The sequence below is a fragment of the Molossus molossus genome, unplaced genomic scaffold, assembly GCF_014108415.1.
Source record: "Molossus molossus isolate mMolMol1 unplaced genomic scaffold, mMolMol1.p scaffold_m16_p_17, whole genome shotgun sequence".
Lineage (NCBI taxonomy): Eukaryota > Metazoa > Chordata > Mammalia > Chiroptera > Molossidae > Molossus > Molossus molossus.
In genome coordinates, this window is record NW_023425352.1 from 12,291,756 (window position 1) to 12,305,132 (window position 13,377).

General features: G+C 41.3%; 1 protein-coding gene across 4 annotated transcripts in view; it reads right to left on the bottom strand.

The window, feature by feature from the left end:
* The window catches only part of FAM160B1 (family with sequence similarity 160 member B1), a 36,836-nt gene extending 23,676 nt beyond the window's left edge, over positions 1-13,160 (bottom strand). The window contains exons 1-4 of one of the 4 annotated variants that reach the window (XM_036265195.1): positions 11,791-12,071; positions 10,613-10,693; positions 6,461-6,539; positions 1,850-2,019 (exon numbers count right to left, since the gene is read on the bottom strand). In XM_036265195.1, coding sequence (XP_036121088.1) covers positions 1,850-1,969 — 120 coding nt within the window. In that variant the 5' untranslated portion in view covers positions 1,970-2,019; positions 6,461-6,539; positions 10,613-10,693; positions 11,791-12,071. Of the gene's footprint in view, positions 1-1,849; positions 2,020-6,460; positions 6,540-10,612; positions 10,694-11,790; positions 12,072-12,791 lie in introns of those variants that run through there. The other 3 variants (XM_036265193.1, XM_036265196.1, XM_036265192.1) reach the window with 3 other exon arrangements.
* Between the last annotated feature and the right edge of the window lie 217 nt (positions 13,161-13,377).

Below are 13,377 nucleotides of genomic sequence, written 5' to 3' on the forward strand. Positions count from 1 at the left end.
TGATAACATGCTGTGGAGATCTGTTTAGTTCAGGTGACATCAGCCTGTGTATAGTCTAAACCCTAGCAGCGGTTCTCAACCTGTGGGTCGCGACCCCTTTGGGGGTCAAATGACCCTTTCACAGGGGTCGCCTAAGACATAACAGTAGCAAAATTACAGTTATTAAGTAGCAACAGAAATAATTTTATGGATGGGGATCACCACAACACGAGGAGCTGTATTAAAGGGTCGCGGCATTTGGAAGGTTGAGGACCACTGCCACGAAACTGTTACAGTTACCTCCTGGGCAAAGGAAAGCCAGAATCTTGTTCTTACATGAATGACAGGTAATCAATAACTTTCCATCATATATCTGTAAGAGTAAATGAGGCCTAACACATATATGTAAATGAAAGGATTCCTATGGTATAAACGTCTATGATTAAGTCCAACAATGCTGTTTTTAAACTAGTTGCAAAATTATTTAAATTATGACTGTAGGCAATTAATATATAATGAAGTTTTTATAACATGCCTGTTGTTTTAAATATTTGCTTAAAAGTAGGTAAACCTGATGATTATTCACATTGTGAACTAAAAGAGTATGAATTGATGTTATATGTTCTATAATTATCCTACTTACACTGCCTCAGACATGCTATCCAGGATTAGAATAAACTATAATCTTAAGCACAATATTTTTTAAGATAGCAAATACCTTGCATTATTCAGATAAAACACTTAATAGTTACAATCACCTATATCAAAATATATTTACTAGTAGTACCATTACTAACATTCGCTCAAAAAACAATGAATATTTATTCAGCTTAGTGTTGCACAATCCCTCTCCCCAAAGGACAGAAAAAAGAAGAAACGGGAATAAACTACAGGGTATCAGGGAGCTGTGCTGCCTAGAAAAATATAAATTGAATGAATTCCACTTAAAAGTGAATTGGGCCCTGGCCAGTTTAGCTTAGCGGTTGAGCGTTGGCCTGCGGACCAGAGAGTCCCAGGCTCAGTTCCCGCTAGGGGCACATACCACACACACACAAAAAAAGTGAACTGGTATAACAGATTAGTTAAGAGGAACATGTCATTAAGCTATTATTCATTACTCTATTTGGTGGTTAAACGTATCTATTAGTTTGGGTTTTTGTTTTTATTTTTTTTCAGTTTGATTTTCACACATAGTATAGAAATTCACAGAACAGAACCACAGATTTTTCGAGTTGAGGAGGCCACATGGTGATCACCTCCTTGTTCTGAGGAAGACTGATCTACAGGACTTGCTGAAGGTCATGGTATATTAGTGACAAAACCAGGCCTCCTAACCCGAACCTACCCTCAGAGCAGTGCGTGGTTTGAAACCTCTCTTGATAAGTAATCTGAAAGTTTTGTGAAACAGGATATTTATATTATACCAGCTTTGCAAAGATTTCTCAAGATTCATTAGGCCTAAAAACTCGAATGGTCTCTACTTAGTAGAGTTAATGTCAGGATAATCAGTGACATGCTCTTTCAGCCTTATGAAAAATAATTCCTATTTTTGTAACCCATTTTCATTGGGTTCCTTCTTATTTCCTTTGATTCTGAGCACATGTACTTGAACTTATTTTCATATCTGTTTACACTGAATTCTACACAGTCTAAGTACCAGTTGCTGAGCATTTGGGAGTTCTGCGATCTCTGTGTAAAGAGATATTCATACAGGCTGCATGCTTTCCTTTTCTTCACTATACTGACTTAAACCCTGCCATGCTGAATACATACCTCTGTAATTAAATTTAGTACCTGGCAGCTTCTTTATCTCTAAGACATGAATGCATGCATTACAAGCCCAAGAACACGATGTGGATTAAAAACTTACATCAGCTTTCCCTAAGGTATACAATGTTTCCAAGATCTTGTGATGAAGCAAATATTCCATACACGGCCCTGTCTCTCCAGATTCCCGTTCTTTTTCTTCTTGTACCAATATATCTAACATCTGTTCCAGATGAGACGGAATGTTTGTATCTGTCACTGGGGCTTTGTCATCTAAACCAACAAAAATGTTCATCAAACATACAAACATTTTTAAACTGCATATGTAAAGTAAATATTTTACTAAGTATTAAACTGCATATTTTAAATTAAATACGCTTTGTATTTCCCTATTCCTATTCGAACTGACAGAAACCTGAACTACACACTTAGGGGAGCTGTATAGTCGTGGTATAGTTATTTTTGCCAGAATTTAGACGATGCTTTTGGCATCTTATTCAAAAACTGAATCAAGTGTGAAATACACGGTGGAGGAAAAGTAAGTTTACAGTTGTGAGTCTGCGAAACAGTTTATCTTGTATTATTATTTATTAATTGTTGTATTATTTTCCATTAAACAACTATAAACCTAATTTTCATGCATAATAATGTAGAAATAAGAGCCACTGGGGAGAAAATAGAACATGATCAGGAAAAATACACGTAGTAAAATAATTTTGTATGTACTTGTAATTAAAATTTTTTTTTCAATTATCCGTTAGAAAGTCTGAATTTAAATATCTTTATATAGAAATAGGTTGGCCTTGAACATTAAACTTAATAACCTAGAAAACAGAGAGGACAGGTTCTATTTTGATTGCTACTGAATTACTTCTTAACACTGGGAAGTCAGACACCTAAAGCCCCTAACTCTTCTCCATCCATGAAAACATGAGGAGCCCAAAGAAAAAGGCTGGGAAGGAGGGGGTCAATAGAAAAAAAGGGGGCACATCTGTAATACTTACAACAATAAACATAAATAAATAAATAAATAAAATTTCTGACATCTCTCTTATTAACTGACAGCTATTCCCAAAGTCAAAGCTGCTTATCAGGAGAATTCTTATTAAACATTAATTTTTTTCACATAAAATTTAAATGACGCTTTTTACATATCACAGTTGGACTTAAAAATCACGTGGTTTTATCAACCTATTCTTATTATACAAGGGTTAAATTACTCTTACTAAAATGTGAAGTTTTATAGAGTGTTTAAGTACAAAATATATTCAGAAATGCCAAGTTCTTACTTATGTCTCTCTGGGCCTATACTTAGTACATCTATAGTTTGTACAACACAACCCCAGTGTGCTGTGTATTTGATGATATGTTGCCTAGCCTGTATGTATGCACACGTATGAATCCACATACACAGAGAGGAGACTATAATACTCAGCCTTAAGGAGAAAACAGCTGGAAAGACATTGTCTCTGTTGTTTTCCAGGAGGACATAAGTCTCAAATTTGAAATAGTGTTGACCAGTTATTAAAAATATGGGACCAAGAGTTAGACAACTTAGATTCAAATTCACTACTTAGATGGATGATGTTGGTAAACTACTTAAACCTCTGTAATATTGAGCTAACTGACACCAGTGAGTGCTGGTGTATGATTCCAAGGAATTCATATGGGTAAGCCCAGTGCCTTAGCACATAGTACGGATGCAGGAAACATTAACTCATTTCATATTCTTCTAAAACAAGTAGCCTAATGCTAATAAAAGATAATTTGTAAGCTTATTTAAAATTTAATTTTTAAAATTGTCTTTTCCCCTGTAACTGAAGACTTCTATAAACATTCCAGGAAAGAATGACTATTCAAGCATGGTTTCATTATAGTTATTTATGAAGAAAACGTGACCAGGCTTTTAAAATTGAGAAATAAATGAACTGTAAATTAGACTTGATAGCATTAAAACCCTAGCTCCTGGGCTACATTTAGGTCTCTGTGCCTTTGCATGTGCTGTTTCGTCTGCCTGTAAGTGCCTGTGCCCTCCTTCCTTCCTCACAACCTCCTATGCATCCTTTAGAACCCAGGTCAAACACTGCCTCCTCCTGTTTCTCCCTTTGTCCTCTCTCTGTGCCTGACAAAGACTTATTTGTCCCCTACCACACTTGTTTCTGCTACCAGATTGCAAAAAATCATTTAGGGCAAGAACTTCAAGCCTTTCTTTAAAGCATTTCCTTAAAGCCGCAGAACGGTTAAAAACTCAAAAGGGCTAAGAAGAGTCATTTGAAAAGATAGCTCCTCTCAAAAGTCCTCCTGTAGATCTGCGGTCTAACATCCAAATAAAGTTAAAAGTTATATTTTACATCTAAAATTAGATATATATCTACCTACCTACTTACCTATATGTAGTGTGATTTTTATTCATTGCACAAATATAAAGGATTTTTTTTTCTTTTCAGACAAATCACCCATGACCCCATCAGCTTGCCAAATCAACTACTTACCTGTTTTTATGTTTCCTTTCAGTGAAATGACTTGTGTCCAACAAGCATATGCACCAGTGTTTGCCTACACCTTCCTCAGGGAGCCCAAGAGCTCTAACCGGTGCTACTGTGTTTCCCTACCTTAGAGGTTGCCAAACTTGACCACCTTGCCTTCTATTTCGATAAATAAAGTTATATTGGACCAAAAGAATGTTTATTCTTTTACATATTACTGATGGCCAGTTTGCATTACAACAACAGAACTGAGTAGTTGCAGCAGACACTGTATGACCTACATCTGGCCCTGTACAGAAAAGGTTTGCCAATCCCCGACCTAACTACTCCTGCTTCCGATATTCACTCTCCACCCTCCCTCTCCACTGAGAAAAATAGAAACAACCAGACGGTAACCTCTGGAGTCTCCCTACACCACATCTACCCCCTTCCTGCATTTATACCCAACCTTCTCCTTTCTACCTTATTTTTTGGAGAAACTGTCCACAAGCCTATTTAAGACGAAGGCTCCACTTGTGTAGTAGATCCCATCCCCTCTTGCTACTTAGGGATACTGCTCAGAAATGATCTCATCTGACTCTTACACCCAACTTTCCCTCTCTACTAGATCATTCCCATCAAGTTATAAATTGCAATACTTTCAACCATAAAAAATAAGAAGAAGAATAACCCCCTTTTGATGCCACCTCTCCCTTCGGCTGCTCCTCCATCTCTCAGCTTCCCTTCGCACCAACACTCCCCAAGGCAGCAACCCACCTGACGCTGGGACACCACCCTCTCTTGGTTTCCTTAACTATTATTCTCATCTGCCTAGCCCCTAAACGTTGAGTCCAAGGGCTCAGTTCCTGAACACCTTCTCTCTTCCATCTATCATTGCTGCCTAGATAATCTCATCTAGTCTCATGACCCTCAATTTCATATCCTTAGTTTAGACCTCTACCCAGAATTCCAGATGTCTATTTCCAATTGTCTATTTGACACATGCAACTGGATAATGAGCATCTCAAACTTAATATGTTGAAAAGTCTCTTTCAAATCTCTCTTCCTGCCCTGGCCGGTTTGGCTCAGCGGTTAGAGCGTCGGCCTGCGGTCCTGAGAGACCCGGGTTCGGTTCCCGCTAAGGGCATGTACCTCGGTTGCAGTTTGTCCCCAGCCCTGGTTGGTCGTGCGGGTGGCAGCCACTCGATGTGTTCCTTTCACATCGATGTTTCTCTCTCTCTCCCTCCCACTCTACCTGAACAAAAAAATGGAAAAATGTCCTCGGGTGAGGATAAAAAAAAAAAAAAACAAATCTCTCTTCCTGCCGTCTCCTCATTCTCTATTTTTCCAGTTCAACTGCCTAAGCCAAAATTTTGGAGTTATCCTTGACTCTTATTCTCTCATATCCAATATCCAATCCATCAACAAAACCTCCTTCAAAACATACCCAGAATACAATCACTTCTTACCACCTCCACCCTGGTCTAAGCCACCATCACCTCTCAAACCACTGCACTAGTTCCCTAACTGTTCAACCGGCATCACCCCTAAATTCTCACAGAAGCCAAAGTGATCCCTATAACACAGGTTCTGTTCCACCTCTACTCAGAAGCCTCCAATGGCTGCCCACCTTAGCGTACAAGCCAAAGCCCTCACAATGCCGTCCAGGGTCCTGTGTGATGTCATCTCCTACCACTTTCCCCTCGTTCACGCTCACTCTCGCCATGGCCACGCAGGCAGCCGTAATTCCAGGAACCTGCCCGGCATGCTGCCTGTCCTAGCCTTGGGGTTTGTGCATGAGGTCTTCCTGCCACGTTCCCAGACTTGCTTCCTTTCTCCTTCTCACTTCAGCTCAGCTCGCTCAGCTTGGGCAACGGGGCTCTCTCTAACCTAAAACAGCCACCTGTCAGCCCCCGTACACACTTCAATCTCCCTTAGCCTGCTGCCTTTTCTCTAACATTTTCAATGGAAACACTGTATATATTGGTCTATTTATTGTATGCTTCCCCCAAACAATATATTAGCTCTGTTATGGATTTTTTTTGTTTGCTGGTTCAATCCTCCAATGCCTAAAACAATGCCAACACATAGTAGGTGCTCAATAGGTATATATTTTTCATGAATCAAAAAGAAGAATTAAAAGTAAATTGTTTATCAACTTAAATATACAATAACTGAAGAGTTATCTGAAATATAATATAGTACTTCACAAGTTTTCCTGTTGAACTGACATTAGCATTGTTTCTTACCCGAAGTCTCTATGTAGTAATGGGTAATTGCCTTCCAGTGATAAACGAAATCTTCTTGTAAAGGAAGAGAAGGTGCTAGCTGCACAAACACACAAAGACCACAATTAGTAAAACAGCATTCAAGTTTCCCATAAAATATGCCTTTGTATTTGTCTACTGATCATGCAAAAACAACATAAAAATAAGGGGTGAGCTTTAATTTGCTTCCATATGCTAGATATCAAAGAGAAACAACGTGAGTCAAATCCAAGAGTAAATATGATTTATTAAGAAAGAGGAAACACACATTTATCAACATTATTATTAAATTGCAGTACTATTTGTTCCTTTCCCCTGAAACTAGTAACTACATATGGCCTCAAAAGTAACTGTGTGAAATGAAAACACACGATACTCTATTACTAAAGTATCAGTAAAATGGAATTATCAGTAACCAGGGATCTTTGTACCGAGGACTTTGACATTTAAAACAGAGAAATGCTGCTAGGTAATGAGTTACCACTACTGGAACATATACCAGAGTCAACCCCGTAATCAGATTAAAACTGTTCCCTACTCTCCGTGACATACAGATGTAAATCTTTTCTTTTTTAAGCCTAGCTTAGGCAGGGCATATCTTCAGCAAAATAACTACGGGAATAAGACACTACCAATTAAAAGTCCACAAAGTAAAAAACGTTTTACATTTTAGCTTTGAAATTTACTTCAGTGGTTTTAAGACAAAAATTATAGCCCTTCAGCAAACCTACAAGTATTTTAAATGTTTGTTAAATGGGTAGGAAAAACTTGGTATATCTTCAACACTTTCTTTTGCCGAGAGAGAGAGAGAGAGAGAGAGAGAGAGAGAGAGAGAGATTGATCTCCCTCCCCCCACCCCAGCATTGCTAATAAATTTTGGTCAGAAAGGACAGAGTTCAGCTAGCTCACTTAAGAGCAAATAGGTTTCTATTCTGGAAACCTAAACTCTGGCAGAATAACCTTCCAATTTCATGTACTTCACCCAGACAGACGACCTCACAGGTCACATTACTCCTATACTTCTACTTGCTCCCTTTCGATTTCTTGGTGTTCCCAGCAGAGAGCTCAAAGTTTGCAACCATGTGAAAACAACTTCCAGACTATTGGGCAAATGATAAACACTGGTTTCGATCTAGAAGATGAAATGCATTTCGGGAGATGTTTTATCCCGAGGATGTTTTATCGGTTTTCATCATCTTAACACGAACTCTTCCACACTTGCCCATTCATACAGCTCTGAATAATTCATTCCGCTCCGATTAAGAGAATGTAAGGATTCATCTCATTTTCAAATAGAATATTATGAAGAAATTTTCAACACTTTAGGATCTTTAACAAGGGAGTTAAAACCTTTAGGATACTATACTTCAAGAACATGGAGAGAGAAATCACTTGTGGGAGACTGAGAAAAAAATTAAAAAGAAAAATAAGAATGAAAATGTTAATTTAGAAAAATAATCTTCCTGAAATTTTTGGATTAAATAAAAAAAAATCTGTTTTAATCTGTTTAATTTTAGAATCTTCTTCAAAACATAAAATATCTCTTATTTCTTAGACCTGTTTTGTTTTTTAATATACCAGCTTTAAATATAGTTAAGTATGTTAACAACTGGGACAAACCTAAATGAAATTTGGCATTTCAAGAAATGTACCTAGTTTCTTAAGTATAAGTGTTGTGATTTGTTAAATTTGTTTGAGGGAAACTCCTGAGTATATAAGATCACAGCATCCTTGTTCCAAATTATTTTACCCATGGGACTTAAATCCATTTCCAGGGTAAGTCACTAAATCAGAGGTCTTATAGGATTTGTGTCAGGACCTTTGTAATTATACTCAAATTCAAAGGAGGCTGTTGTTGCTTACTTATGACTACCTCTCTCCCAGGAGTTTGATTTAAAGAAAAAAACTTACTTAAGTAGCCAGTGAAACAGTTAGAAATTGCTAATAACTTAGTTCAGTAACAATCTTGTTCGAACATGGGTAAATTTCCTTATTTATGTAAAACTTCCTAGTAAACTTGCCTCTTTCATTCCTAATTCTAACATGCAAATTATCTGCTTTATCATTGCGTACAAACATTAATCCTCTGGATAAAAACAATGGGGGAAGAGATGTGTAAATTAAAATGAGCAGATTCTAATTTGAGTTAACTTTAACAACACAGAGATTCAATTTTTGAAAATTCATGCAATCACTATCTCAACCAAAATTTGACATAAATGCTTAACTTATCTACAGCTTTCTCTGGAAAGTCTTGTCAGACTCCCTGCCTAGGATATAGTCTTTTCCACGATGCTTACAGAACCTCTACCAGTCTGCACCCCCTCTCCTAGGCCTCACCCCATATTTGTATTGTGGAATTATCCATCTTCTCCACCAGACTGTAAACTCTATGAGGGCTGGAGTCGTGTCATCTTTATCATCACTGAATCCCCGGTTTCCTACTCAGTGATGGCACATAGTAACCATTCAATAACATTGCTTGAGTGAATAAATAAAGGACACAGCAACTGCTACATTTGATAAGTAGTTATGTGCCAGGTGATATGCTACAAAGTTTACACTTCCTGTGTAGTCTTAAATTCTCACAATAAAATCCTACTTTTCCCAGACAAACTCCTATTAAGACCCAAAGCCAGATAACTGACTTGCCCAAGGAAACACTGCTTATAACAAACCCCGGACTGTCTTTCTTCAAAATACCTACCGCACAAAGAATGGACTCTGATAATCCACACGAGAACTAGTCTTCTCAAAACCACATCTGCGTACTGTCTCGCCTGTACTGTGAACCATGCCTAGATCTTTTAAAATGCTTCTTTCCCCCAACTTTTCTAATGCCCTTCCTCTCTTCTCTGCCTCTAAAGTCTAGCTCAAGTCTCACTTCCTCCAGCAAGCCTTTTCCAACGACTCCAATCCTAAGTACCTCCTCCCTTCCCCTTTTAGAGCTCACTGGCTGAACGGCCACCCAACTAATAAAATAATAATAATAATAATGGTTAACATTTACTAAGCTCTTACTATGTGCCAGGCACTGCACTAAGCACTTAAGGTACATTAGGTCATTTAAATTTTCACAATTCTATGAGTTAGGGACTGAAACCCTGTCCAGTCTGGCTCTAAGGGCTGAGCCACACTCTCATGCATTCCTTATACTTTAACTTGTGCATTTATGTTCTGTATCCCAAATTAGACTGGTAACATTGTGGCCATGGCACAGGCACACCTTGTTCCTCTTGCCCTGTGCCATGCTTTCACCCTGAGCTCATTTAACTTTTGCTGAATGACCCAAGGACTTAAGTTAGAAATCACTTGTTGGAAAAGAATATCCTTAAGAAAACAGGGCATATGTTTTATTTGAGACTTCTATTCCCCGGGCAGAGTAGTTTTTTGTTGTTTGTTTGTTTGTTTTTAAGAATTGCTGGAACCCCAAATCATCCCTCTAATTTCCAATTCTGAAAGATGACTTTAATTGCATTAATTAGTTAAAATGAATAAAACTTTCTTCCCTGGCACTGCCCTTTATCCTCTTGGACTAAGTCTGCCCTCAAAGGATGGAACTGGCTGGAATTGAAAGAGAACCAGTCCCTGGCAGATTACCTATCACAGACTAGGTCCTCAACAAATACTGAATTGCACTAATTGGAAGGTGTTTTATTTACCCTTTAGAGAATTTGTACTAAAATGACCCAGTCCAACCTCAGAACAAGAGAGGCCTGATTTCGATTTGTGGCATGTGCAACTAACAAAACAGATTCATTTCATAACTCTTACTGGCCGATCATTTCTATGCTAAGGAAGACTGTCATTTCTGAAAAGAGACACAAGAATGACAAGTTTTGCCCTGGCCTGTTTGGCTCAACAGTTAGCGTGTCAGCCTGCAGACCAAAGGGTCTCAGGTACCTCTCTCTGAAGATAAATAGAAAAATGTCCTCAGGTGAGGATCAAAAAAAGAATGACAAGTTTAGTTTTTCATCAAGAATTTCTCTCCTCAACTCAAAATGCAGTCTATCCGCTTAATGACACATCTTCAAATACTGACCTTTGAAAATATCTTAGTTTTTTTTTTTTTCTTGTAAGCAGTTAATAGGAAGTGAAGAGAAACCATCAATTAAACACTAAGGAAAACTCTACCTTTAAATCTCACTTAAATGGATATGTATCTGGTCGACTCTCAAAAAACTCTCAAAGGCTGATCCAATTGAATAAAGAAACCTAAATATAATAATACCAAATGGGAAAACATTAGTCAGACAATGACAAACTGAAAAAGGTCATGTCACTGTTTGCATACAGGATTATCTCCTGTCTCTGCATAATCCTGATAATTAGGTTAATTGTAACACTATATCAGAACATACTAACTGAGCATACAAATGAAAAGGAATACAGAGAAAAGCTAATGAGATGAACTGAGGAATGCTAAGATGAATTTATAGAAAAAAAATGTTGAGCAAATAAATAAATAAATGGAACTGAATAAATGGAAACCAATCTTGGGCTAGGAAAAAAAATATTCCTCAAGTACCACAAAGATGGCTTATTTGTCATTAGGTATGAGTCATTAGGTATGTCAAGAGATATGTTAGAAGAAAAAAATTAGTATGCCGAATTTTTTTCATGAGCTTTAATGTCATATCAAGGTAAACTGGGAAGTATTGCAGCTGAAAACATCAACTCTGAGCCAATAAAAACAATATATTTCTAAATTTAATGCGTTAGTTCTGAGGACCAGTGAATATAATCCACTCTTTCTCACTAACCTCAGCAAAGTAGAGAACCTGGATATTACAGAACCAGTCAGACAATTTACATGGGTAATTTGGTAGAAGCTAACATGTACAATTATAAAAAGATAATGAGGACTAAAAACACAGGCCTCAGGGACATAAATGGGTTTTTACTGGGTGAAGATGAAAGCCATCTTTTTCTAAGTAATTATTTCTATAAATATAAGACTGATAGATAAAGGACCTAAATAACGTAGTACGTTTTTATTCCCAATTATCTCACTATTAAGCTGTATTCAGTGTTTAAAATTAAATGTTTGTTGATGTTTTAAGTTAAGGAATAACGTAAAATATAGATGTCACTGTTTTTACACATTTAAGTTAAATTCTTTTAACATAAAGATGCTGCAGACTGACTGTGCACAATCAAGAAAAGACAAATAAAAGCTGCCTCAGCCAAAAACTCTCACCTCCCTCATGGGTGATACTGCTCTTCATTCATGAACACTTTCATTCTTGATTTGATACACACGTTTTCCCAAGAACTAGTAGTAAAGCAAATGATCTTAAAACATTTCCCACCTGTCACTTCAAATAATTCTCCTAAAGCTTGTTTTCATTACTGATTTTTTTAAAAAATCATGTTATTTTTATCATCTGGCAGTAAAAACCGTTGTACTGTCACTGGATTTTTAACAAAGCTGTGCGGATTTTCATGGGCTCTATCCCACAATCTAACACAGAAGAGAGAATGCCATTTTTAAAAATGAGCAGAGTAATAGTTTCTTGCAGGGAGCACTTCTCGGTGTGGGCAGTTCCCCCAGAGTAAAGTCAAGCAACTACAGTAAAGCACGAAGACGTCTTATTATCCACACAGCCACAGACATGTTTAGTTCCTTCTCGTGTGCTCGCCTGCTGGGACCTTGGGCAGTGTCTGCGCGGGGTCCCGGGTGCTCGGAGGGGAGCACAATGGCAGGATAACCCGGGGCGTCCGGGAAGAGGAGGCCGGGGAGGAAACAGATGGCCGGGGCCGGTCAGGGCTCGGGCTGCCCAAACCGGACTCGCCGGGACCCTGCAAACTCCTGGGTGTCACCTCGGTCAGGCGGGTCCAGCCCAGTGCGGCCCCGGGCCTGCGAAAGCAGAAGCTGGCGAGGCCACGGAGCAGGGGCGGGCGGGCTGCGCCCTCGCCAGGGTCGCCCCAGGTAGGAGCGCACCTTCCCGCTCGCCCACCCCAACCGAACCGGCCGAGCGGGCTGGGCCGTTTCTTTTGTCTCGCTCACGGCTGAGCGCTTTCCGCCGGGGAAGGCGGACGGGCAGGAGCCGGGGCGCTGCCCGGGGCTCCGCCAGGTGCTCCCGGCTCCCCGTCCCCGGCAGGGCGGCAGGGGACCCCGACCCCGCGGCGGCGGTCCTCCGGGCACCGCCGCCCCGTCCCGAAGGGGCCCGGAGAGGAGGGGCCCGCTCCGAGCAGGCCCGAGGCCGGCGCCCCGACGAGCCGGCAGCGCCCGGCCGGGGAGCCGGGCCGAGGCCGGCAGGAGCTAGGCCGCCGCCATGCCGGCCTGTGGCGCCCGGGGCCGCGGCCTTACCGCCTCCACGGCGTGCTGCAGGATGAAGGCGAGCTTGGAGAACATCCTGTCCCGGGACTGCAGCAGCTTCTCCCGGGACGACCTCGAGAGCTCCTCGATCCGCCGCCGCCGCCCCTGCTGCGGCTGCCGGGGCCGCTCCAGAGTGAAGGCCGGTGCGGGCGCGGAGGACGAGCGGGAGGCCGAGGGGCCGGCGGGCGCTCGCGGGGGCGCGGGCGGCGCGGGGCTCCGGCGGGCGCGGGGACGTGGCGGGCGGCGGCGAGGCCGTTCCGAGCGACTGGGGCCCGCGACGCTCCGGCGGCCGCGGCTCCCTCCGGCTGGGACACGGTGGCAGCCCCGCGCAGGTTCCTTCCGCCCGCTCTGCCCGCCTCGGCCTGCAGGGGGCGCCGTCGCGGCCCGGGGAGCCCCGCCAGGCCTGCCCTGCGGCGGGGGCCGGGCGCCGCGGGGGCGCAGAGCGCGGGGAGGCCGCGGCCCGGGGCGGGACCCGGCCGGAGCGCAGCCGCCGCCCTCCCGGCTGCGGGCCGCCTCGGACCAGCTCCCTACGTTTCTAAAATGCAGCCAGGCCCAGTGTTGCTGCCGGTGGAGGCCA